The sequence below is a fragment of the Bombina bombina genome, chromosome 7, assembly GCF_027579735.1.
Source record: "Bombina bombina isolate aBomBom1 chromosome 7, aBomBom1.pri, whole genome shotgun sequence".
Classification (NCBI taxonomy): Eukaryota; Metazoa; Chordata; class Amphibia; order Anura; family Bombinatoridae; genus Bombina; species Bombina bombina.
The window spans coordinates 371,711,499-371,738,630 of record NC_069505.1 but is presented as its reverse complement, the minus strand read 5'-3'; the positions used below and the strand labels follow the sequence as shown (position 1 = coordinate 371,738,630).

Genomic DNA, 27,132 nt, shown 5'->3' with positions numbered 1-27,132 from the left:
GCATTCTCTATCTTAATCATGGAAGAAAAAATTTGGGTTTAATGTCCCTTTAAATAATCTGAACATAGTTTAAACTAAATGTCTTAAATTTTAATATTATGTAAAATTCAGCAATCTATGAAATGAGGTGTATTCTGGGTCAAAAAGTCACATCATAGGAGCATGAACAAGGATATTTATGCTTCAGTCAGGAATATATTATCTTTAGCTTTGCAGGCAGGTGGAGATTTCCCATCACTCAGGGACTGTTCTTGTCTTATCTGTTAAATGAACAAACAGGTGTTTCACTTGCATTTTTTAGGTTGTTACTACTCAGCTTTCAGTCACTAGAAGGAATCAGAACTGGGAGAATGGCTCTGTATTCTTGGAATTTTATGATAATTTTACTTCTAGCAAGAACTGTTTCTGGTCAGAATGGTGAAAATAGCACAATAACCAATGTTGTTAAAGGTAAGAAAAAACAAAATTAAGATTTATTTTTCTCTTCTCTGACAACTAGAGGGCCTTACATAAAAAAAGTGCTGCAACAAACTTACTTTTCCATCTTTCAGTGGTATTGAGTTTGTGAATGTCACATATACTGTAGCTGTTATAAAATTAATAACGTTTTTTTTTTCTCTCTAAAGTGATCTTGAAAGTGTTAAGGGAATTGCTCATTAAAGGGACATGAAAACTAACAAATTTATTTCATGATTGAGATAGAGTGTACACTTTTAAACAACTTTCCAATTTACTTCTATTATATAATTTGGTATCCTTTGTTGAAAAGTACACTAAGATAGGTTTAGGAGCTGAGAGCATGCTGCTTATTGGTGGCTGCACACATATGATTGGCTTCCTGATGTGTTCTGCTAGATCCCAGTAGTGAATTGGTGCTCCTTTAATTGAGGATTTGAAAAGAAAAAAGAAAAAATGGCAATAAAAATAAAATTGCAAAGTTGTTTAAAATTGTATTCTCTATCTGAATCATGAATAGAAATTCTGGGGTATCATCTCCCTTTAATGAACAAGATAGAAAAAGTAGAATATTATTTACTATAGTCTAATTCTCAATCTTGTAAAAAAATCTTGTAAAAAAAAAAATAATACTAGCGCACATTAGCTGCTGATTTATAGCAACAGTTTAGTAGATGTTCTGGTGACATAGCAGCTACTTCAGAGACCATTAAAATGGTAAAGCTACTACTAACAGCATTTACATTAAATAAAATAACAGTTTAAAGGGACATAAACCCCCCACCCCCAAAATTGTGATTCAGATAGAACATACAATTTTAAACAACTTTCCAATTTACTTCTATTATTACATTTTCTTTGTTTTCTTGTTATCCTTTGTTGAAAAGCATGGAGGTAAGCTCAGGAGTGTGCATGTGTCTGCAGCACTATATGGCAGCAGTTTAGCAACAATGTTATACATTAGCAAGAGCACTAGATGGCAGCACTATTTCCTGTCATGTAGTACTAATGTTATACATTAGCAAGAGCACTAGATGGCAGCACTATTTCCTGTCATGTAGTACTAATGTTATACATTAGCAAGAGCACTAGATGGCAGCACTATTTCATGTCATGTAGTACTAATGTTATACATTAGCAAGAGCACTAGAGGGCAGCACTATTTCATGTCATGTAGTACTAATGTTATACATTAACAAGAGCACTAGAGGGCAGCACTATTTCCTGTCATGTAGTACTAATGTTATACATTAGCAAAAGCACTAGATGGCAGCACTATTTCCTGTCATGTAGTACTAATGTTATACATTAGCAAGAGCACTAGATGGCAGCACTATTTCCTGTCATGTAGTACTAATGTTATACATTAGCAAGAGCACTAGAGGGCAGCACTATTTCCTGTCATGTAGTACTAATGTTATACATTAGCAAGAGCACTAGATGGCAGCACTATTTCCTGTCATGTAGTACTAATGTTATACATTAGCAAGAGCACTAGATGGCAGCACTATTTCATGTCATGTAGTACTAATGTTATACATTAGCAAGAGCACTAGATGGCAGCACTATTTCATGTCATGTAGTACTAATGTTATACATTAGCAAGAGCACTAGAGGGCAGCACTATTTCCTGTCATGTAGTACTAATGTTATACATTAGCAAGAGCACTAGATGGCAGCACTATTTCCTGTCATGTAGTACTAATGTTATACATTAGCAAGAGCACTAGATGGCAGCACTATTTCCTGTCATGTAGTACTAATGTTATACATTAGCAAGAGCACTAGATGGCAGCACTATTTCCTGTCATGTAGTACTAATGTTATACATTAGCAAGAGCACTAGAGGGCAGCACTATTTCCTGTCATGTAGTACTAATGTTATACATTAGCAAGAGCACTAGATGGCAGCACTATTTCCTGTCATGTAGTACTAATGTTATACATTAGCAAGATCACTAGATGGCAGCACTATTTCCTGTCATGTAGTACTAATGTTATACATTAGCAAGAGCACTAGAGGGCAGCACTATTTCCTGTCATGTAGTACTAATGTTATACATTAACAAGAGCACTAGAGGGCAGCACTATTTCCTGTCATGTAGTACTAATGTTATACATTAGCAAGAGCACTAGGTGGCAGCACTATTTCCTGTCATGTAGTACTAATGTTATACATTAGCAAGAGCACTAGATGGCAGCACTATTTCCTGTCATGTAGTACTAATGTTATACATTAGCAAGAGCACTAGAGGGCAGCACTATTTCCTGTCATGTTTTACTAATGTTATACATTAGCAAGAGCACTAGAGGGCAGCACTATTTCCTGTCATGTTTTACTAATGTTATACATTAGCAAGAGCACTAGAGGGCAGCACTATTTCCTGTCATGTAGTACTAATGTTATACATTAGCAAGAGCACTAGGTGGCAGCACTATTTCCTGTCATGTAGTACTAATGTTATACATTAGCAAGAGCACTAGATGGCAGCACTATTTCCTGTCATGTAGTACTAATGTTATACATTAGCAAGAGCACTAGATGGCAGCACTATTTCCTGTCATGTAGTACTAATGTTATACATTAGCAAGAGCACTAGATGGCAGCACTATTTCCTGTCATGTAGTACTAATGTTATACATTAGCAAGAGCACTAGAGGGCAGCACTATTTCCTGTCATGTAGTACTAATGTTATACATTAGCAAGAACACTAGGTGGCAGCACTATTTCCTGTCATGTAGTACTAATGTTATACATTAGCAAGAGCACTAGAGGGCAGCACTATTTCCTGTCATGTAGTACTAATGTTATACATTAGCAAGAGCACTAGATGGCAGCACTATTTCCTGTCATATAGTACTAATGTTATACATTAGCAAGAGCACTAGATGGCAGCACTATTTCCTGTCATGTAGTACTAATGTTATACATTAGCAAGAGCAGTAGATGGCAGCACTATTTCCTGTCATGTAGTACTAATGTTATACATTAGCAAGAGCACTAGAGGGCAGCACTATTTCCTGTCATGTAGTACTAATGTTATACATTAGCAAGAGCATTAGGTGGCAGCACTATTTCCTGTCATGTAGTACTAATGTTATACATTAGCAAGAGCACTAGATGGTAGCACTATTTCCTGTCATCTAGGGCTTCAATCATGGAAACAAAGCAAAATTGAAAATAGAAGTAAATCGGGAACATTTTTAAAATTGTATTCTCTATCTGAATCATAAAAGAAAAATGTTTGTTCCATGTCCCTTTAAGTCCTTTTGAAATACAGTGAAAAATATTACCAATGTCAATGAAAACATAATAATCCATTCTTGCAGATTTACATTTAAAAGGACAACAAATGGTTTCTAGAATAAAAGGTTTAAATCAAGGCATACAAATATTAAATGTCAAAAGAAAAAAAATCAAATACAGTAAAGAATAATAACAAGTCTTACATCCAGTATAAGTCAAGGAAAATATACATTATACTGTATGTCTATGGGACAATATAAACATTTTAGTAAACAAATGATTTCCCCAATAATCGTGAAACCTGCTTAATAACTTGAGACCTCCTATAATAATAGGGTATGAGACTATAGCAGGAAATATAGAACAAGAGGGGACCACTTTTGAGTCCCAAAAGGTGAACTTTGTTTTCTGTTTTTTTTAACCTATATCAGTATAGGGTCACTTTTAAATCTTAACACAATAACAATGAACTACTATCACCATCCATTATAATGCTAGGTAGTAAAACAAATCTTCAGCTCTAGGTTAGGAGACAACTAACTAGAAGCCATATAGTAGATCCTTAACCCCTTAACGACCAAGGACGTACGCCACACGTCCTCAAAAAAAATGCAGTTAATGACCGAGGACGTGTGGCGTACGTCCTTGGTCTGGAAAGCAGCTGGAAGCGATCCTGCTTGCTTCCAGCTGCTTTCCGGTTATTGCAGTGATGCCTCGATATGGAGGCATCCTGCAATTAACCCCCCTTGGCCATCCGATGCAGAGAGAGCTGTGGCCCTCTCTGCACCGGATATCGATGGCCGGTATCGTTGGTGGGTGGGAGCTTACGTGGGAGGCGGGTGGGCAGCCATCGGTGCTCTATGTGGAGTGGAGGGGGGCGGGATCGGGGGCGGGAGCTACGGGGGCGCGCACGGGAGCGCGCACGTGCACGGGGGGTGGTGGGCGGGCGCGGGGGGTGGAGCGGGTGGGAACCGCTACACTACAGAAAAAAAAAGTTAAAAGTTAAAAACAGAAATACAGTAAAATGCAATCTAAGGGTCCTGGAAGGGGTTGGGGGTTGGTCTCGGTGGGGGGGGGGGGGGCTACACTACAGAAAAGGGAATTTTTTTTAAAAAAAAGGCACATTTTGTTACAAAACTGGGTACTGACAGACAGCTGCCAGTACCCAAGATGGCGCCCATTATTACAGAGGGGAAGGGTTAGAGAGCAGTTTGGTGGGGGATCAGTAAGGTTGGGGTCTAAAGGGGGATCCTACACATCAGCATATGTAAATATGCTTTTAAAAAAAAAAAAAAAAGGGCCAAATACCTTTTATTTTAGTACTGGCAGAGTTTCTGCCAGTACTTAAGATGGCGGGGACAATTGTGGGGTGGGGGAGAGAAGAGAGCTGTTTGGGAGGGATCAGGGGGTCTGATGTTTCAGGTGGGAGGCTGAGCTCTACACTAAAGCTAAAATTAACCCTGCAAGCTCCCTACAAGCTACATAATTAACCCCTTCACTGCTAGCCATAATACACGTGTGATGCGCAGCGGCATTTAGAGGCCTTCTAATTACCAAAAAGCAATGCCAAAGCCATATATGTCTGCTATTTCTGAACAAAGGGGATCCCAGAGAAGCATTTACAACCATTTGTGCCCTAATTGCAGAAGCTGTTTGTAAATAATTTCAGTGAGAAACCTAAAATTGAGAAAATAATTAACGTTTTTTTTTAATTTGATCGCATTTGGCGGTGAAATGGTGGCATGAAATATACCAAAATTGGCCTAGATCAATACTTGGGGTTGTCTACTACACTACACTAAAGCTAAAACTACCCCAAAAAGCTCCCTACATGCTCCCTAATTAACCCCTTCACTGCTGGGCATAATACACGTGTGGTGCGCAGTGGCATTTAGCGGCCTTCTAATTACCAAAAAGCAACACCAAAGTCATATATGTCTGCTATTTCTGAACAAAGGGGATCCCAGAGAAGAATTTACAACCATTTATGCCATAATTGCTCAAGCTGTTTGTAAATAATTTAAGTTAGAAACCAAAAGTTTGTGAAAAAATTTGTGAAAAGTGAATGATTTTTTGTATTTGATTGCATTTGGCGGTGAAATGGTAGCATGAAATATACCAAAATGGGCCTAGATCAATACTTTGGGTTGTCTACTAAAAAAAAATATATACATGTCAATGGATATTCAGAGATTCCTGAAAGATATCAGTGCTCTAATGTAACTATCGCTAATTTTGAAAAGAAATGGGGCGGAGCTTATGGAACACGGCAGCGTGGACGCTGTCGGAGCTACCTGAGCCAATTTTCCAGCACCGCGGCGCCCATTGCCCTTGTTTGGCAACCAACACCAAACTGGGCGTGTATACCAGCATTCGTAGCTGGCGGGCGCTGGAAGCCAGAGTCTAGGCGTCGGGCCGATATCGCCACGGCCACTTGCTTGGGGCAACAGGAGCCCAGGTAAACAGAAGGACCGCTGCATCCAAGAAGGCACGGCCACTATCCCGATCGCAAGGAGGGCCAAGACAGGAGTTCCGGAGCAGACCACGAGGGCCCAAAGCGCAAGCTGTGCAGGCTTCTGGCAGCAAGAATCTGATAGCCTATAACAGCAACAGCGGAGGTGGCGACATCTGAACTCCCGCAGGAACACCCCCCTTAGCAACCGCAAGTATTCGCTTTATTTGGATGCCATGTGTTTTGTCTATTTGTATGCTGGGTATAGCCACATTGTTAAGCGCTAATTGACTGAGGAGTAAAGAAGCCAAATAAGCAAGGCCAGAATCCACTATCTTTAATGTGTATAATAATAGTGGTAGCCTATGTTTATAGAGCGTGGCCCAGCTGGACATAACTCTAAGGGGGGTGCGGGTCTGCTAAAGCCTTGTGTAAGGATTCTCTAGAATAGGCAGCTGATGGATTAACCTATGGTCTGCTGTATGTGCTAAACTGCTCCTGGGAAGCAGAGAGAATAACAGTCCCTGTTAGGTGGCGAGCACAGAGCTGGGAAGTCTGCTCTCTTCACAGGTGATACCCACCCAAAATACAGGGTCTGTGTACAGGACAAATTCCTAAAACTCTTAAGGAACTTATAAAGATCAAAACAAGGGAATTTGGAAGTGAAGGAAAAAGAAGGAACTCTTACAAAAGGAAGGAAAAGAGGGACTGTGTGGGATATAATCTACTGTGTTATGCTTATATCAGGGTGTGCAGCTCTTCCCTCCCTCTGTGAAACCTTATCTATCTGTGCGTTGTTTTTCCTTTTTTTAGGGGGATCTGAGTTTGCTTTCACAGAGATATTGAAGTATATAAATGTGATATAAATCTGAAGTATGCGCAGGACAGATGCAGGTATAAATGTTTGAAGGCTATATTTAAAAACTGGTTAAACAAGTAAAAGAAAACGCTACTAGAGGAAGTCTTATTAATGTCCTAGAAAGTCTCATGAATAATGCCTAAATAGAGAGGCGACAAGTGCTAAATAGTGTGTATTTTCTCTGTATTTTTTTTTCTGAGAACTGTTAAATAAGTTGGAGCTCCTGAGAGCTCCTGAGATCAAGCTAAGTTAAGTTAATCTATCTACAGTGGGTTAAAGGGAGGTAGATTATACTAAGTGCTGAGATTATAAGTTAGTTAAGGGTACAAGCGAGTAAAGGTCTGCAATCTTAGTATCTGGTTAGTAGAGGCAAGATAAAGTTCTATTAAAGGTCACTTTCCTCTGATTAAGAAATCACACACGCACGTGTTTTTGTAAAACTTAAAAAAAAAAAAATTCTTTTTGCACTTTTTTCTTCTTATATGAAGTCTACCTTCTTGAATATTTCACTTTGCACTAGGATAATAGATTAGAATCACTTTTCCTTTTCTTTTTTTTTCCACAAAGAATACAGTATAAGGTGTGCTGAACTTGCCCACAGACACACTCACGTCAGGAGTGAGGAATAGTATCCAGAGCGGGTACCCTTTCACAGATACTAGCAACACACGTTTTTTTTTTTTTTTTGTTTTTTTATTATATATGGATAAATTTATCAAAACCAGATCACCAGCCATGCCTCCTAAAACCAAAGACAAAAAAACATTAAGTAAAAGTAGTGAGCAGGTTGCAGAAATCAATCTAGACGAGTCTCACTTGAATATGACAGACTCACACTCACTCATGCAGCAAATCTCAGACTTAATACTACCTCAATTCAATAATATAAAGCAAGAAATAGCGGTACTATCCACTGAAATTAGACAATATGCGAATAGATTAAATGAAGCAGAACTCAGGATCTCTAATGTTGAAGATCAGGTATATAATGCAGAGCAAACACTATCTGTTCAGAATAAACAATTGATTGCCATGCAGAATAAAATAGAAGATCTAGAAGACAGAGCCCGAAGGAACAACATTAAGATAGTGGGGCTACCAGAGTCAACCGAATTTAAAGATCTAATTACATTTGCATCCCAAATTTTACCACAACAGCTAGGCATACCTGTGGAAGAACTTCCAATTAAAATAGAGAGAGCTCACAGAATAGGTATGAAGAGAGCAGAGCAAGAGCATATTAAAGGGAGGCCTATTATGATTAAAGTGCTAAACTTTCAGGATAAAGTTTCTCTACTAAGACAATACCGTAAACACCAGGAATTCACGATATCCAATAACCGTATCTATCTCTTCCAAGATTTCTCAGTAGAGACTAGCAGTAAAAGACGTGAGATGGCTCCTTATTGCACCAAGTTGATTGAAGCTAAATGGCCAGCGCGAATGATTTATCCAGCTAAAATACTCGTGGAAATCAACGGTGCAGTGAGGACCCTTCTAACAACTACTGAAGCTAAAGATTTCTGTCTAGAACAGGGCTTGCGATAGGGACCTGTTTCCAACTAGTGATAACTTTACTAGGGCAAGATGTTGACTAAGCAAAGTATATTTTGTGTTGTTGTTTTTTATTTTAAAGAATTGAATATAAGGTGGATTTTATTTTCTGATAACGTTCTGTGGATTTTATCGAAGGGAGGGTCTGGTGTGCTGGGGGAGGGGGGCGACGAGTTAAAGGAGACAGGTAATGTAGGTTCCCTAACTGCAAGATGCCGGGAGAAAATAACTTCATATCTTGGAATGTAGGCGGCATCTCAACACCCATAAAAAGGAAGTTAATTTTAAAACAATTAGGTCAATTTAAGCCGAGTGTGGCGATGATACAAGAGACGCACCTAAACCCTTCCGAGGCAGAGAAATTAAAAAGTAAGTGGGTGGGGCATGTAGTAGCTACACCATATTGTGGCAGGAGAAAAGGCGTAGCGATTCTATTCAACAAGAATTGTGAATATAAAATACTAGCCCAAGAGATAGACACACAGGCAAGATATATAATTTTAGACACCCAAGTTAATAATCTAAATGTAGTTCTATGCAATGTATATGGTCCAAATAAGATTGATGAGGAGTTCTGGTGGGGGCTGAGCAAGAAATTAATTAAATACATAGGGAAGAACATCATTATAGGGGGGGACTTTAATTTGACACCGGTACCTTTAGTAGACAGACTCAAGTGCAGCTTAACCAGGAACATCAAAAAGGAAGGGAGTCTTGTGAAAAAATTTATGAAAGGGTTGAGGGTGCTGGATGTCTGGAGAGAGCAAAATCCCGATTCACGTGAGTTTACATGTGTATCAAAAACATTTAAGACCCTCTCAAGAATTGACCTTTTTTTAAGTTCTGAAAATATGATGGGGTTGAATATGAAAGCGGATATTAAGGATATATGCATCTCAGACCATGCGATTATAACCCTAGAAATCCAGAATGTAATACCAGCAGGGGGCGGTACTGGCAGAATTAGCTTCCCGAAATATCTAGCGCACAATATACATTTTAAGAACTATATCTTGGAAAAATGGAAGGAATATAAATTTTTTAATAGTAGCTATAGTGGCAAATGGGAGATATATTGGGAAACAGCCAAAGCATATATCAGAGGGAGTGTAAAAGCATACCTGTGTAAATGGAAAAAGAAAAATAGGGAGCGAGAATGCCAACTCAATAACCAACTTAAGAATACATACAGAGCCTATATAAGCAATGGTAACTCGCAGACGTGGTTGAAGTATCAAAATAGTAAACAAGAAAAAGACATATTCATAAAACAAACGGTTATGCAACAAGAGGAAAAAGATAGAGCTAAGTACAGAGGTATTTATGGAAGATCCGCTAAATACATAGCCAGATTAAGTAAAATGCAGAAACAAAGAAACTATATATCAACGATTAAAGTAGGGACAGAGAGGGCAAATACAACAAAGGAAGTGAAGCAGTTAATGTTTAAATATTTTGAAGAGTTATATACAAAGACTGCAGTGGATCCCCAGCAGAAAGCAGAGTTCTGGGAACAACTAGAAACTAGGAAATTGGAAGAGGCAGATAGAGAGGGGTTAAACTTACCAATAACAGAAGAAGAGGTAACCCAGACTATTAGGCAACTGAAAAGTAACAAAGCACCGGGACCCGACATGCTCCCGGCTGAATTTTACAAAATGCTAAATAGTGAAATTACACCTACGCTAACTGACCTTTTTAATAGTTATTTTCTTAAAAGGGAAATGCACTCCAAGTATTTTGCGGCCTCCTCCATTACATTAATCTTAAAAAAAGGCAGAGCCCCAGAAGATCCAGGATCTTACAGACCGATATCACTGCTAAACAGTGACTATAAGATACTAACCACTATCATAGCAAACAGACTTAAAAAAATATTACATAAAATAATACACATAGACCAGGTAGGCTTCATGACGGGGCGTAATCCAGCTAGAAATATCCGCAAAGTTCTTGTCACACTAGATCAATGTTATCAAGATGCGAAGCTAAACCCCAAAAAAGATCGCCCAGACCTAGCGGTGTTAGCAATAGATGCGGAAAAAGCATTCGATGCTATAACCTGGGATCACCTTTTCACAGTACTAGGGAAGTTTGGAGTACAGGGGAATATCGAGTCTTTTATAAAACTTATATATAGAGAGCCAACATCTAACTTAATCATTAACGGCGAAACTACTCCAGATATTGTGCTCAAAAAGGGTACAAGACAAGGTTGTCCCTTGTCCCCCATGCTATTCAATTTATCAATAGAGCCATTAGCTATTAGGCTCAGAAAAGAGCTAGAAGGTATCAAAATCCATCAGCAGAAGGTCGTGCTCTCACTTTTTGCAGATGACTTACTCCTGTTCCTCTCAAATACCCCTGATAGCATTAAAAAACTGTTGGATATAATAAAGCAATTCAGTGCATTTTCAGGTTATAAAGTTAACGTTGATAAATCGGAGATTATGTGGCTATATGGATCAAGCCAGAAGTGTAAAGACTGTCCATTTAAGGTAGTGGAACAGATTAAATATTTAGGTTTAACTATTACCAGGAATCCGAAACAATGGTATGGCAAAAACATTACACCATGTCTGGACAAATGTATAGCAGACTGTAAAAGATGGTGTAATCTACCTATTAGTATGTCGGCTAGAGTTATGCTAATAAAAACAATAATTTTCCCCCGAATTCTGTATTTTCTGCAGAATCTACCCATTATATTAACTCAGAAAGACTGCAATAATTACAATAGGATGTGTAATAGGTTTATTTGGGCAGGAGGGAAAGTAAGATGTGCTACAGAAACAATAACTCTTCCCCTCACGGCTGGGGGACTGGCACTACCAAATCTCCAAGCTTATAATATAGCCGCTTTATCAAAATATGCGATAGATTGGATTATCGAGGGAAATTATGTTTCCTATGGCCCGCTAGAAACAGAGATATGTGCTCCCTATGCACTGAAAGCCCTCCTGCATTGCGAACCTAAAAATCTCCCAAAAAAAATTAGACAGCGGTTAACATTTAACAACATTATAATAGCCTGGCATAAATTGGGCAAAGGAATAGGAATAAACATCTACAAGTCAAGGTTTCTAACGATTTTAGGGAACCCGAAATTCCTAGTAGGATGCACCGAAAGTGGAGTTTTCCATAGATGGCGTAGGAAGGGCATTGCCAACCTGATACAAATTGAGGAGACCACAAAACATATAGTTAAAACATTTGACGAATTAAAAGACGATTTCCAGCTAAAAAATACAGATTTCTATGCATATTTGCAGGTTAGGCACTTCCATAATGAACTACAGGCTAAATATGGGAATGAGAGAACAAAGATCCAAGAGCGCCAGCAAAAAAGAGTCAAATAGACCCACTATTTAAAGATGCAGGATAAAAAATAATAATAAATAAACACTTTAGATTCCCAGGGTCTAATACTTAATCATAAATATTTCACATATACATATATAATTAATCCTGGAAAGAAAAAAGAATATGTACTCTTACCAAGTTAATATGCAACAAAGATAGATATAAACTGTGTATTTTGTAATGATAATTCAGAAAAAAGTCCGCAATTTTCCTCCACACTGTCCTGCTGCTCCTTATATTCCACTGGTGTAAAATCCGTGGTAGCAAAACTGAAAAGGATCCCTGTCAAAAGACACAAGAAAACAGGAGCGCAACTCCGTGCACCAAACAGTACACGGATGATCTAAGTGTAGATTTAAAACAGTTTTAATGATGATAATATATATAAAAACATCCAAACAAATGATTCCAAACTCACATAATAACCCTCAAACATATGAGGTATGTCAGCACACAAATGAGGGGAATATATGTCCCACTGCTGGGCTTTTCCTCTCTCTCTCCCAGATTATTCGATAGCCAGCGGGTAAACCCTCTCATGGAAAACGGACCCTCTCTGCTCACAATGCGGTAGACGTCAGAGTACGTCCTACGTAGCGTAAAGTGGGCGTGAGGCCACGCCCACTTTACGCTACGTAGGACGTACTCTGACGTTTGTGTTAGGACCTGGACTGGAGCCGGCTATTTGCAGTACAGCGTCTACCGCATTGTGAGCAGAGAGGGTCCGTTTTCCATGAGAGGGTTTACCCGCTGGCTATCGAATAATCTGGGAGAGAGAGAGGAAAAGCCCAGCAGTGGGACATATATTCCCCTCATTTGTGTGCTGACATACCTCATATGTTTGAGGGTTATTATGTGAGTTTGGAATCATTTGTTTGGATGTTTTTATATATATTATCATCATTAAAACTGTTTTAAATCTACACTTAGATCATCCGTGTACTGTTTGGTGCACGGAGTTGCGCTCCTGTTTTCTTGTGTCTTTTGACAGGGATCCTTTTAAATATGGGAATGACTGGTCACTAGGAGAACTAGATAAAATTATCATAACATTTGCGCAAAAGAAATATGCGATTAGGATGATCTATAATCTCCAAATGAAATATAAAACAGAAATTCAGCTACAGTCATTGAGAGATAAATGGAGGATAGCACAGGTCATAGTGTCAAGGGAGGAGCTAATAGATAGTCTCAAGACTGTCTTAAAGACAACTAAGGTCACCACTTGGAGAGAATCACATTTTAAAGTAATTAATCAACTATATGTCACACCTAGTAAAATGGCAAGATGGTATAAGAATTTAGACACGGCCTGTTATAAATGCGGTGCGAAAGAAGCTGACTTAGAACATTGTTTGTTTGCCTGCCCAAAAATATGGCAGTTCTGGTATAAAGTACAATTTTGGCTAAATAAATGGCTAGACCAAAAAACCCAAATAAACAATAAAATGGTGCTATTTCTGTACCAGTGTACAGAATGGCATGAAAACCCAAGTTTAATCAATACGACAATTCTCTTAGGCAGATCATTGATCCTGGGCAACTGGAAAACCTCAAAAGCACCAAGCATTGTTCAGTTGGTAAAAGGGATGAAGAATCAGATGGTCTTGGAACAATATGACATCCATCCAGATTCAAACAAAGATATAAAAAGGTTTTTCCATAAATGGCTAAACATAATAGAAACTGAAGCAGTGGGTGTTCAACTCCAAATTGTTAAACCCCTAATTAAGTCAAAAATAGTTAGATCCATGATTGCTAGGGGGGAATTGCCAGGGGCTTGGAGTACACTGCTATAGGAGGTGGCAATGAACCTCAGTAGGGGTGCTCGCTGTCGGCCCCCCTCCCCCCGCACACCAGAAATTATGTAACTGACTAGAAATTGATTGGTTTGTCACACGCAGATCGGAATCCACAATTGTGTTCATTTGGGGTTTTTTTTCGTATGTTTTTGATATGATGATTTATTTCTTGCTTTCTTTTCTTCTTTTGTTTAAGTGTTTGTACCCTCTGAGGTTATATATGTAACAAAGGGGGACGTCAGAAAATTTTGTAAAACGTTGGTTTGACGTGAGGGGCCAGAAAGATTATGTTATTATAAGATGTATTATATTTATGTTGATGAATGTGATTGGCCCTGCATATAAAACCATATGTATTTGTACAATAATCCATAAAACAATAAAAAAATATAAAAAAAAAAAAAAAAAAGAAATGGTTTGGAAATAGCAAAGTGCTACTTGTATTTATGGCCCTATAGTTTACAAAAAAAGCAAAGAACATGTAAACATTGGGTATTTCTAAACTCAGGACAAAATTTAGAAACTATTTAGCATGGGTGTTTTTTGGTGGTTGTAGATGTGTAACAGATTTTGGGGGTCAAAGTTAGAAAAAGTGTGTTTTTTTCCATTTTTTCCTCATATTTTATAATTTTTTTTACAGTAAATTATAAGATATGATGAAAATAATGGTATCTTTAGAAAGTCAATTTAATGGCGAGAAAAACAATATATAATATGTGTGGGTACAGTAAATGAGTAAGAGGAAAATTACAGCTAAACACAAACACCTCAAAAATGTAAAAATAGCCTTGGTCCCAAAAGGACAGAAAATGGAAAAGTGCTGTGGTCATTAAGGGGTTAAACATAGTATGTAATAGAATAAGTAAGGCAGGATCCAGTGTCAAACTAATGAAAACAGGGATTACTAATCAGTTAGTGTATTTAGTTTCCGTTATGTCAAATCATAATTTAGTAGGTTGAGGTAGACCATTCACAGTAGGGACTCAATTAGTATAAAACGCTAAGTGAGGAGATTTAAAAAAGAAGTGCATTAAAAATAGGTGGAACTTTCTGTTTGGGATAATAAGAATCTTGATTATCTCCCAATATAGGGTAAGTGAGTCCTAGAATTGATAAGGAGTGTCAATGCATTAGGGTTAAGTGCTCCTGTCTCTAAGGCTAGGTGGATAGGAGCTCTTAAAATAGACTACATTTTTTTTTAAAGTTTATCTTGTCTACAGTCTAATTTATTGTTTAATATTATGTTTCCAGTCATACATATTACACAATTCTGCGTACCCTACTGTCCCGGTCGCAGGTAGCACAATGATAAAGCATTTAAAATTATTGACTGGAATAAGACCATGTTAGACTAAAATAAGTGCTTAGGGTGTTAGATATAAACAGAGAATTAGGATCTCTCCATACCCCTGATGCTATAGGATAGCTGTAAGAAATGATATGAGGAATGAAGGTTGAGATGGTGGGGTATTATATGGTTTGACACCTAGGCTTAATTTGCTTAAACAGTTTTCCTGGAAACATACTCTGCATGTTACATATAGTGCTCTAAGTGTTATATCCAGCAGTGTAAGGCACTAATTGGGTCACCTATAAATAATTTAATTAAGCAGGCAAACAGTAAAGTATGCCTACTGAGTAAAATGTGTTCTAAGTTAGTTCATAGGCAAATATAATTTCAGGATATTAGTGTAAACATGTCATGAAGCCTCCAGCTAACTCCCCTAAATATACTGCCCCTTTTATAGAAGAGTAGTAAACAGTTGTTATATGAATACCCACCAAACTATCGGCTTAAGTAGTTGGCATTTGAATTATCTCAATAAACTTGTTGTATAGTCTCTTATCGCATAGTAGTATTGCAGCATAAAACATCCAAACAACACAGCAAATTTAGTTTAAACAGTTAACATGTAAGTTTTCTTTTTAAAGCCCCTTACCACTCCAAAGCAAAAAAATAAGAAAACTGTGTGGTAACTAAATGCCCGGTTGGGGGGTAAGAAAAAAAGCTTGTATCTAATTCTGACTTCTTGAAAAAAATCCCCCTAAAGAATAATAGTATCTTGGACAGTGAGTGAATGTTAACAGCTGATGTATGGATACGCCTCTGACTAACGACTTAAAGTGAAGGTAAACTTTGGTGAATGAAAGCCTGTTTTTTAAAAATTCTTTTAAAAACTGGGGCACTTTCATTCATCAAAGTTTACAAAGCAGCCGTTTTGATTAAAAACTTACCTTTTTTTCTTTTCACAGCCAGAGCAGCTTCCCCCTTCTGGAATTCCTCTATTCACACGTCAGAAATGACTAATCCGGCTTCCTCAAATCACGGCTTTCCCCCCAGGGTAGTCATTGCCTAAGGCCATGCTGTGATTGGAGGAAGCCGGATTAGTCATTGCTGACATGTGAAGAGAGGATTTCCAGGAGGGGGAAGCTGCTCTGACTGTGAAAAGAAAAAAAAGGTAATTTTTTAATTAAAACGGCTGCTTTGTAAACTTTGATGAATGAAAGTGCCCCTGTTTTTAATAGTATTTTTTTTAAAAATGGGCTTTCATTCATCAAAGTTTACCTTCACTTTAAGTAGTTGACATTCTAAATTATCCCAATAGACTTGTTGTATAGTCGGCCAATCACAGAGTCCCTTACTTCTCCAAAGCAGTAAAATAAAAAGAGTATGTGGTAACTAGATGCCTGGTTAGGTGCAAGAGAAAAGCCTGTATCTAATACTGATGTCTTGGGAAAGTCCCCTTAAAGAGTTTTTGTTGGGCTTTTAGAGCTAAAATCCACATAAATGTCAGTAAGTGAGTGTGAGAATCTGGCACAGTTTATCCTGTTACTGAGTATTTAAGTGAAGCATCGGTCCCGGTTCCTATCTTGATTCTAACCCACTCCAAGTCTCAAGGTCTTAGGAATTCACTTGGAGATGAAAAGTCCTGTACAGTTCCGCTGCCTTGTTCACCTAATAGGCTCTGATGGTCGTCTTTTTTTCATGAGCCTCTTTGCTGCCTCAGTTAAGCTGGGAGAAATCTATGTGCAGTATCGCCTGAGGATCCATCCTGTACCTTGATGTCTACCGTTAGAGCACCACACATATCAGTACGGCAATGGTATCTCTCACCACGCTTTGAGATATAAGCCTCTCACGATCTGCCGAAGGCCCTGAGCCATTCACCAAGGCACCTATGGCCATGAGGTCCTCTATGAGATGATCCACCTTAGATAGGTGCTCATTATATGTGCGGTCTGCATCGGCCATCCGGTAAGAGTGGCGCTGTAGTTTTTTTATCAGTTTGACCGATCACTAGTAATGTGAGCTCATTACCGTTGTCTTTCACTGGTTTGTCAGTTATGGTTGGTTGAGCCTTTGCTATAGACTGTGGGATTTGTAGAAGATTTCATAGTTCTGCTATTAGGCTCAGGAAATTGTTGTCTATGAGCTGCGTCAGCTTGGTTTCCCATCTGATTAAGGCCTCCATGCTTAGGTTTTAGGTGTAGGTTGGATCCCTTCTGAGTCTCTTTGGTTCAATGTTTTGTGTCTCAAACTGTTGGGGAATGAGACTGATGCAGAAGATAAAGCAGAATTCTTGCAAAAATCGACGGATTAAGCATATCACAGCAGGAGCCGCAGATATTGCGACCATTCATGGCCGCCGCCTAAACACACCCCCTATAAATATGTACTTTTTAAAGGGATACTAAACCCAAATTCTTTCTTTCATGATTCAGAGAGAGCATGCAATTTTAAGCAACTTTCTAATTTACTCCTTTAATCAATTTTTCTTCATTCTGTTGGTATATTTTTTTGAGAAAGCAGGAATGAAAGCTTAGGAGCCGGCCAATTTTTGGTTAAAATTGCATGCTCTATCTGAATCATGAAAGTTTAATTTTGACTAGACTATCCCTTTAAGGTTTGTCGAACCTTTTCTAATATGGATAAAAGGTATTGAATTTGGAACTACTGGTGAGTGCTTTTGCTGTAAAATGGTGTCTTTTGCAAATCATTAATAAAAGTGATACGCCTAGATTTAGAGTGCTGCGTTAGCCGTCAAAACCAGTGTTAGGGGGTCTTAACGCTGGTTTTGGCCGCCCGCTGGTATTTAGAGTCAGTCAGGAAAGGGTCTAACGCTCACTTTCCAGCCGCGACTTTTCCATACCGCAGATCCCCTTACGCCAATTGCGTATCCTATCTTTTCAATGGGATCTTTCTAACGCCGGTATTTAGAGTCTTGGCTGAAGTGAGCGTTAGAAATCAAACGACAAGACTCCAGCCGCAGAAAAAAGCCAGGAGTTAAGAGCTTTCTGGGCTAACGCCGGTTCATAAAGTTCTACTGTGCTCTAAAGTACACTAACACCCATAAACTACCTATGTACCCCTAAACCGAGGCCCCCCACATCGCCGCCACTCTATTAAATTTTTTTAACCCCTAATCTGCCAACGGCACAGCGCCGCAACCTACATTATCCCTATGTACCCCTAATCTTCTGCCCCTAACATCGCCGACCCCTACATAATATTTATTACCCCCTAATCTGCCCCCCCAATGTCGCCGCTACCTACCTACCTACAATTATTAACCCCTAATCTGCCAACCGGACCGCACCGCTACTCTAATAAAGTTATTAACCACTAATCCGCCTCACTCCCGCCTCAAAAACCCTATAATAAATAGTATTAACCCCTAATCTGCCCTCCCTACCATCGCCGACACCTAACTTCAAGTATTAACCCCTAATCTGCCGACCAGACCTCGCCGCTACTCTAATAAATGTATTAACCCCTAAAGCTAAGTCTAACCCTAAACCTAACACCCCCCTAAGTTAAATATAATTTAAATATAACGAAATAAAATAAATCTTATTAAATAAATTAATCCTATTTAAAGCTAAATACTTACCTGTAAAATAAACCCTAATATAGCTACAATATAAATAATAATTATATTGTAGCTATTTTAGGATTAATATTTATTTTACAGGCAACTTTGTATTTATTTTAACCAGGTACAATAGCTATTAAATAGTTACTAACTATTTAATAGCTACCTATTTAAAATAATTACAAAATTACCTATAAAATAAATCCTTACCTAAGTTACAATTAAACCTAACACTACACTATCAATAAATTAATTAAATAAACTATCTACAATTATCTACAATTAAATCAACTAAACTAAATTACAAAAACAAACAAACACTAAATTACAAAAAAACAAACACTAAATTACAAAAAATAAAAAAAGATTACAAGAATTTTAAACTAATTACACCTATTCTCAGCCCCCTAAAAAAAATAACAAAGCCCCCCAAAATAAAAAAAATGCTCTACCCTATTCTAAAATAAAAATTTTACAGCTCTTTTACCTTACCAGCCCTTAAAAGGGCCTTTTGCGGGGCATGCAAAGAAAACAGCTCTTTTGCCTGTAAAAAAACATACAATACCCCCTCAACATTACAACCCACCACCCACATACCCCTAATCTAACCCAAACCCCCCTTAAAAAACCTAACACTAAGCCCCTGAAGATCTTCCTACCTTGTCTTCACCACGCCGGGTATCACCGATCCATCCAGAAGAGGCTCCGAAGTCTTCATCCTATCTGGCAAGAAGAGGAGATCGGGACCGGCAAACATCTTCATTCAAGCGGCATCTTCTATCTTCTTCCATCCGGCGTGGAGCGGGACCATCTTGAAGCAGCCGACGCGGGTCCATCCTCTTCTAACGACGTCCTAAGTCCGAATGAAGGTTCCTTTAAATTACGTCATCCAAGATGGCGTCCCTCGAATTCCGATTGGCTGATAGGATTCTATCAGCCAATCGGAATTAAGGTAGGAAAAATCTGATTGGCTGATTGAATCAGCCAATCAGATTCAATTTCAATCCGATTGGCTGATCCAATCAGCCAATCAGATTGAGCTCGCATTCTATTGGCTGTTCCGATCAGCCAATAAAATGCGAGCTCAATCTGATTGGCTGAGTCCTATCAGCCAATCGGAATTCGAGGGATGCCATCTTGGATGACGTCATTTAAAGGAACCTTCATTCGGACTTAGGACGTCGTTAAAAGAGGATGGATCCGCGTCGGCTGCTTCAAGATGGTCCCGCTCCGCGCCGGATGGAAGAAGATAGAAGATGCCGCTTGGATGAAGATGTTTGCCAGTCCGGATCTCCTCTTCTTGGCGGATAGGATGAAGACTTCGGAGCCTCTTCTGGACCTCTTCTTGCCGGATAGGAGGAAGACTTCGGACCCTCTTCTGGATGGATCGGTGATACCCGGCGTGGTGAAGATAAGGTAGGAAGATCTTCAGGGGCTTAGTGTTAGGTTTTTTAAGGGGGGTTTGGGTTAGATTAGGGGTATGTGGGTGGTGGGTTGTAATGTTGGGGGGGGTATTGTATGTTTATTTAAATGCAAAAGAGCTGTTTTCTTTGGGGAATGCCCCGCAAAAGGCCCTTTTAAGGGCTGGTAAGGTAAAAGAGCTGTTAATTTTTTATTTTAGAATAGGGTAGGGCATTTTTTTATTTTGGGGGGCTTTGTTATTTTTTTAGGGGGCTGAGAGTAGGTGTAATTAGTTTAAAATTCTTGTAATCTTTTTTTATTTTTTGTAATTTAGTGTTTTTTTTTTTTGTAATTTAGTGTTTGTTTGTTTTTGTAATTTAGTTTAGTTGATTTAATTGTAGATAATTGTAGGTAGTTTATTTAATTAATTTATTGATAGTGTAGTGTTAGGTTTAATTGTAACTTAGGTTAGGATTTATTTTACAGGTAATTTTGTAATTATTTTAACTAGGTAACTATTAAATAGTTAATAACTATTTAATAGCTATTGTACCTGGTTAAAATAAATACAAAGTTGCCTGTAAAATAAATATTAATCCTAAAATAGCTACAATATAATTATTATTTATATTGTAGCTATATTAGGGTTTATTTTACAGGTAAGTATTTAGCTTTAAATAGGATTAATTTATTTAATAAGAATTATTTTATTTCGTTAGAATAAAATTATATTTAATTTAGGGGGGTGTTAGGGTTAGAGTTAGACTTAGCTTTAGGGGTTAATACATTTATTAGAGTAGCGGTGAGGTCCGGTCGGCAGATTAGGGGTTAATAATTGTAGGTAGGTGGCGGCGACATTGGGGGTGGCAGATTAGGGGTTAATAAATATAATATAGGGGTCGGCAGTGTTAGAGGCAGCAGATTAGGGGTACATAGGGATAACGTAGGTTGCGGCGGTGTCCGGAGCGGAACATTAGGGGTTAAAAATAATATGCAGGGGTCAGCGATAGCGGGGGCGGCAGATTAGGGGTTAATAAGTGTAAGGCTAGGAGTGTTTAGACTTGGGGTACATGTTAGGGTGTTTGGTGCAGACTTAGAGAGTGTTTCCCCATAGGAAACAATGGGGCTGCGTTAGGAGCTGAACGCTGCTTTTTTGCAGGTGTTAGTTTTTTTTTCAGCTCAAACTGCCCAATTGTTTCCTATGGGGAATCGTGCACGAGCACGTTTTTGAAGCTGGCCGCGTCCGTAAGCACCGCTGGTATTGAGAGTTGCAGTGGCGGTAAATATGCCTGTACGCTCCCTTTTTGGAGCCTAACGCAGCCCTTCTGAGAACTCTCAATACCAGTGTTGTTTAAAAGGTGCGGGGGAAAAAAAAGCATGCGTAGCTAATGCACCCCTTTGGCCGCAGAACTCTAAATCTAGGCATTAGTTTCTTGGCATATTTTGTTTATAAAACAACATGTTTTTTTTGTTTAGTTTTTTTCCATGTAATGTTAGGTTTGTTTTTTGTAAATTAGGGGGTGTTAGGTTAGAGGGATTAGCTGGTAAGGGGTTTAGATCTTTGTGGGTATTTTGCGATGGGAGTTGCTGCAGTTTAGGGGTTAATAGTGTAGAGGAGCATTTTGAAATGTGTTTGTGACGGTTTAGGGGTTAATAGTGTAGTGAGGTACTTTGTGTTGGGGTTGTGGTGGTTTAGGGGTTAATAGTGTAGTGGGGTAGTTTGGTGTAGCGGTTTAGGGTTTAAAGGGACAGTCTACACCAGAATATTTATTATTTTAAAAGATAGATAATCCCTTTATTACCCATTCCCCAGTTTTGCATAACCAACACAGTTATAATAATATACTTTTAACCTCTGTGATTATCTTGTATTTAAGCCTCTGCAAACTGTCCCTTTATTTCAGTTCTTTTGACAGACTTGCAGTCTAGCCTATCAGTGCCTGCTCCCAGATAACTTTACGTGCACAAGCACAGTGTTATCTATATGAAATACGTGAACTAACACCCTCTAGTGGTGAAAAACTGTTAAAATGCATTCTGAAAAGAGGTGGCCTTCAAGGTCTAAGAAAGTAGCATATGAACCTCCTAGGTTAAGCTTTCAACTAAGAATACCAAGAGAACAAGCAAAATTGGTGATAAAAGTAAATTGGAAAATTGTTTAAAATTACATGCTCTATCTGAATCATGAAAGTTTATTTTGGCCTAGACTGTCCCTTTAATAGAGTAGTTTACTGCAACTGTTTCCCTTGGTCAAACTCTTTACACAAACTTTCAGATCACGTAAAAAGTTTGAGCGTTAAATTCTATTGCATTTGAGTGATCGCATTTACTTTCAACTTATAATATGATTGGACACAGCTGCTGAATGCAGCGCATAGAAAATATGGGGAGCGTAAATTATCTCGGGTTCACATAAACAAATTCATGATAATTTAAAGAGCGTGCCACTTGTAATATGGATTCAAGCATAAAAAAACCACAGCAATTTCGCTATCACGTTTACCCTCATTGCGTTAACAACAGTGCTCCACTTGTAATCTAGCCTTAAATTAGCTGTTTTACTGTCAAATGGCTTACGTATTTAAATGTAATTCCAACACTCCTCACTTTTTAAGTAGTACATGGAGGAATAAGCTTATCTCAAATATTGCTTGGTCAAACTAACTGCCTCATAGTTGTGCTTTGGGGTTAGCAGGAGAGAAGGCTGTGCCAATATAGCAGCCTCATGAACAGCATTAATTCAATTTAAAATAAAAAAGTCATTCACCAAAGTATTTGAGCTCATTCATTTTGATGAAAATTCGTAGTATGTAAAGTTATTGTACACTGTCTGACTGAAGTCAGAGCTGCCACAAGAAATTTGGGGCCCGTTACTAAACCATTGATCTGGCTCCCCATCCTCGTGCAATATTTGGTCAAGTGACTAAAATGTGTGGGCACATAAACACAGAAATACATATGGACAGGGACACGCTTAGCATTTGCAGGGCCCTGGGCAATACAAATTTATGGGGCCCCACAGCACAGCACTCTTATTCCCTTCCCCATGTATGCCCTGCATGCTGTATAGCATACCCCTGTCCCACCATTCAGTGTAATAAAGAATTAAAGTTGATAATACATAACACTTCTTTATTAATTAAATACAGGATATACATTGCACCTTTTCAAACCCTCACCCCTGAAAGTGGGGGCCCCCCCAAAGCGTGGGGCCCCGGGTGTGTGCCCCTCTTGGCTGAATATGGGGACACACAATGACAATAAAACAGACACACACTAAGACTTACAGACACAGAGACACTAACATACAATCAGACCCACACTAACATAGACAAATACTAGCATTACCAGCCACTTGTAATGGCTGGTTATTTATCGTGCACGTTTACGTATGTGCAAACAATTTGTGCTCCACTTGTAATCCAGCGCTTAGTAAGCAGAGCAATGTTTCAGGGTAGATGTCTTTTTCTTGTGCTAAATTATATCAGTTCTTACGCTATTAAAACATCACACCCAATTAAAATTGTAGTAGCTGGAACTAATATAAGCAGAGTCTAACATATAAAATCATTTTTTTCTATGAAAGCTCCAGTGAAGAAATTACATGAGAAGGTAACATCCAGCGATATACAAAATATACAAATTCTAATTAGACAAATGCATTATTCATTAATTGTTTTTACACTTTGTAAATGTTCTCACTGTATGACTCACTAAAGATAACACAGACAGTTAAAGGGACAGTCTACTCGATAATTATTATTGTTTAAAAAGATAGATAATCACTTTACCTAATTTCCCAGTTTTGCATAACCAACACTGCTATATTAATACACTTTATACCTCCGTAATTACCTTGTATCTAAGGCTCTGCAGAAGGCCCCCCGTATATGTCAGTTCTTTTGACAGACTTGCATTTCAGCCAATCAGTGCTGACTCATAAATGACTCCACAAGAGTAAATCACAATTTTATCTATAAGGCACACATGAACTAGCAGCCTCTAGCTATGAAAAACTGTCAAATTCATTCAGATAAGAGGCGGCCTTCAAGGTCTAAGAAATTAGCATACAAGCCTACCTAGGTTTAGCTTCCAACAAAGAATACCAAGAGAAGAAAGCAAATTTGATGACAAAATTCAATTGGAAACTTCTGTGCTGCCAAATTTCCATGTATTGTGCGTCTACCTCCTCCATGTATACCTAAGGTGCATCATTTCCGCCAAGAAGGGAGACAGAAGGTGTGAAACATTGACAAGACCCTCAGGAGGCATCAGCTCTAGAATTTGCATTTAGAAGGTGTTATAAAACATTTTGTATGTTACTCCTTCTCTTTTCATCCTTCAGACAACAAGATATTGAGACAGGGATCTTGAAATAAGAGACACATAGGAGTGGAGTGGTAGAAGTAAGCTTCTTGCGCGCATCAGGTTGCGCTCGTAAAACAAGTTGAAAGCAAAAATGTTTTGCTCACGCGCTAACCCGATGGAAGCAAAAAAAAAACAAACTTAGAATATTGCTGCCGAGCAAGAAAGGTGGAACAAAAATCCTAAGACCCTACTCGTGCGCAAACCTGATTGCATATTCTCAAGTGCGCTAACCCGACATGAAAATATTAATATTTCCCATTCCAGTGTTCTTTACATAAAATAATATGTTCTATTTATCCATAAATACATATTTCTACATATATCTGATAGCATTTTGGTACAATATGTATCTATACCTATGTATATAGATAATTATATATAGGTATATATATTTACAGATAAATATATATAGGAATATTATTATTATCAGGTATTGTAGAGCACCAACAGATTCCGCAGCGCTATAAACATAGGCGGTATACAAGGTAACATTTATAGGGATCAAATGGGTAGAGGGCCCTGCCGAGAGTTGCACTGTTGTAGTCGGCTCTTATGAAGGTGATCTTCAAAATGCTGGGCTCATAGGTTTACATTCTAAGGGGTTCAAGGGGATAGCAATGGGGTTAGGAAGGTTAGAGTAGGTTGTATGCATCCCTGAATAGTACAGTCTTTAGGGAGCGCTTGAAGCTTTCAAAACTAGGGGAGAGTCTTGTGGAGTGAGGCAGATAGTTCCATAAGATGGGAGCCAGTCTGGAGAAGTCCTGTGAACGGGAGTGTGAGGAGGTAATGGCTCCAATGCACTTTTTTTAAATATATGTATATATATATATATATATATATATATATATATATATATATATATCTATACCTATGTATTTATGTGTTTATATGTGTATATATATCTGTAAATACATATGTACACATATAAATACATATGTAAACACACACACGTGCTCAAGTGATCGTGTTTACTTTCAACTTGTACTACAAGCAAAAAAACCACCGTGCGCAAACACCCACAATAAATATGAATGTTAGAAACAGGCAGTTATTGTATGACTATGAAGCAATCATGGGGACTGTGAACTGCTGCATAAAAAGCTCAGGTAGCTCTGGGCCCTGTGTTAAAGGGACAGTTTATTCAAAAATGTTCTCCCCTTTAATGTGTTCCCAATGATCCAATTTACATGCTGGAGTGCATTAAATGGTTTACAAGTATTTTAAATAGTTTATTTAGCCTGTGGTATCCCCACACATCCTGAAAGTTTTTGGCCTTGAGGCCAAGCTGTGTTAACACAGCCAGTAGAAGAAATTACACTCCCAGTGGGTTATAGAAGAGATAAGGTAATAAAATGTTCATTTTTCATTGTTCTCTTCAAGTATTAGTAATTGGTTTATGGACAGATATAAGATAAAGAAGCAGGTTTATGTACACAATGTGATAAAATAATAAGATTTGATTATACCTACAAGGTCAACCCATTTTATTAGGTTGTGGCTTTAAAACACAAAATCAGCTAATTCATATACACAAATAAGCCTTAAAAAAGCACATCTCATACATTTTATACTCTGCAGCTGGTAAAAAAGTAATTGGAAACTCATTAAACGAAAAAACAATTTTATAGTATACTGTCCCTTTAAGGGGATGTAACAAAAGGCTCTGATGTTGTAATGATGCTGAGAGGTAGGTTGTAATGCAGATAGTGGTGTGGGGCATTGTGAGAATGGCATGTGATACCCCACTGCCACAGCATTTCTGCTGATTGCAAGTGACCACATCTTTGTTAAAGGGATTCTAAACCCAAAATATTTTTTTCATGATTCAGGTAGAAAATACAATTTTAAACAGCATTACAGTTTACTTTTATTATGTAATATGCTTCATTCTTTAGATATCCTTTGTTGAAAAATAGCAATGCACATGGGTGAGCCAAACACACGAGGCATCTATGTGCAGTCACCAATCAGCAGCTACTGAGCCTATCTATATATTCTTTTCAGCAAAGGATATCAAGCGAATGAAGCAAATTAGATAATAGAAGTAAATTAGAAAGTTGTTTAAAATGACATGCTCTTTCTAAATCATGAAAGAATTTTTTTGGGGTTTTATGACCCTTTAATCATTGCAGCTGTTGCAGAATCATCTACAGCTGTTTTTATTTATGAATTATCAGTTTAATCCATTGTGACCTTAATTGAGGGAGCAAGAGTATGGAGACTTTTTTATGTTTTAAATATTGCAGGCACTAGCCTAGGAAATGACAAATTACACCAGGATTCCTAAAATTTGGACTTAATGTTTGGTAATAGGAGCCCTCATTGCAATTCTGTACTGCCCTTTGTGGTACCCTCTTTTTTGTAGGGTACAATATAGTCAAAGAAGCATCTGGTAACAGTAAATGCTACTTAGCAAGAGGAATAGGTTACAGTGTGGCATCAAGAAACAGTGGGAAGAGGAGCACACAGCACACTTGCATTAGGGCTACCTGGCTACAAACACATTTTCCTTACTAAGATCAGAGTGGTCTCATCCAGAAAATTATCAGGAACAGTAGTGCACTTGCAGAAACTTTGCTCTCCTACATTTTATCGTTCTGTCTTCCTCCATCAACCACAATCTCCCTGAAGTATTTTTGGACACCTCTCCTAAATGCATCTAATGAATAATTAAATAGACCCGCAAAAAATGCAAAATACTACTCTTGCTTTCCTCTACAGTAAGCTGTGTCATCCATCTAATTATCTATCTATC

At 38.2% G+C, this 27,132-nt stretch overlaps 1 protein-coding gene across 1 annotated transcript in view; it reads left to right on the top strand.

Annotated features, from left to right (window-relative positions):
• Positions 1-256: 256 nt before the first annotated feature.
• Positions 257-27,132, top strand: part of ERP27 (endoplasmic reticulum protein 27) — a 128,791-nt gene continuing 101,915 nt past the window's right edge. Inside the window, exon 1 of the mRNA XM_053689003.1 lies at positions 257-450. Coding sequence (XP_053544978.1) covers positions 351-450 — 100 coding nt within the window. The 5' untranslated portion in view covers positions 257-350. The remainder of the gene's footprint in view (positions 451-27,132) is intronic.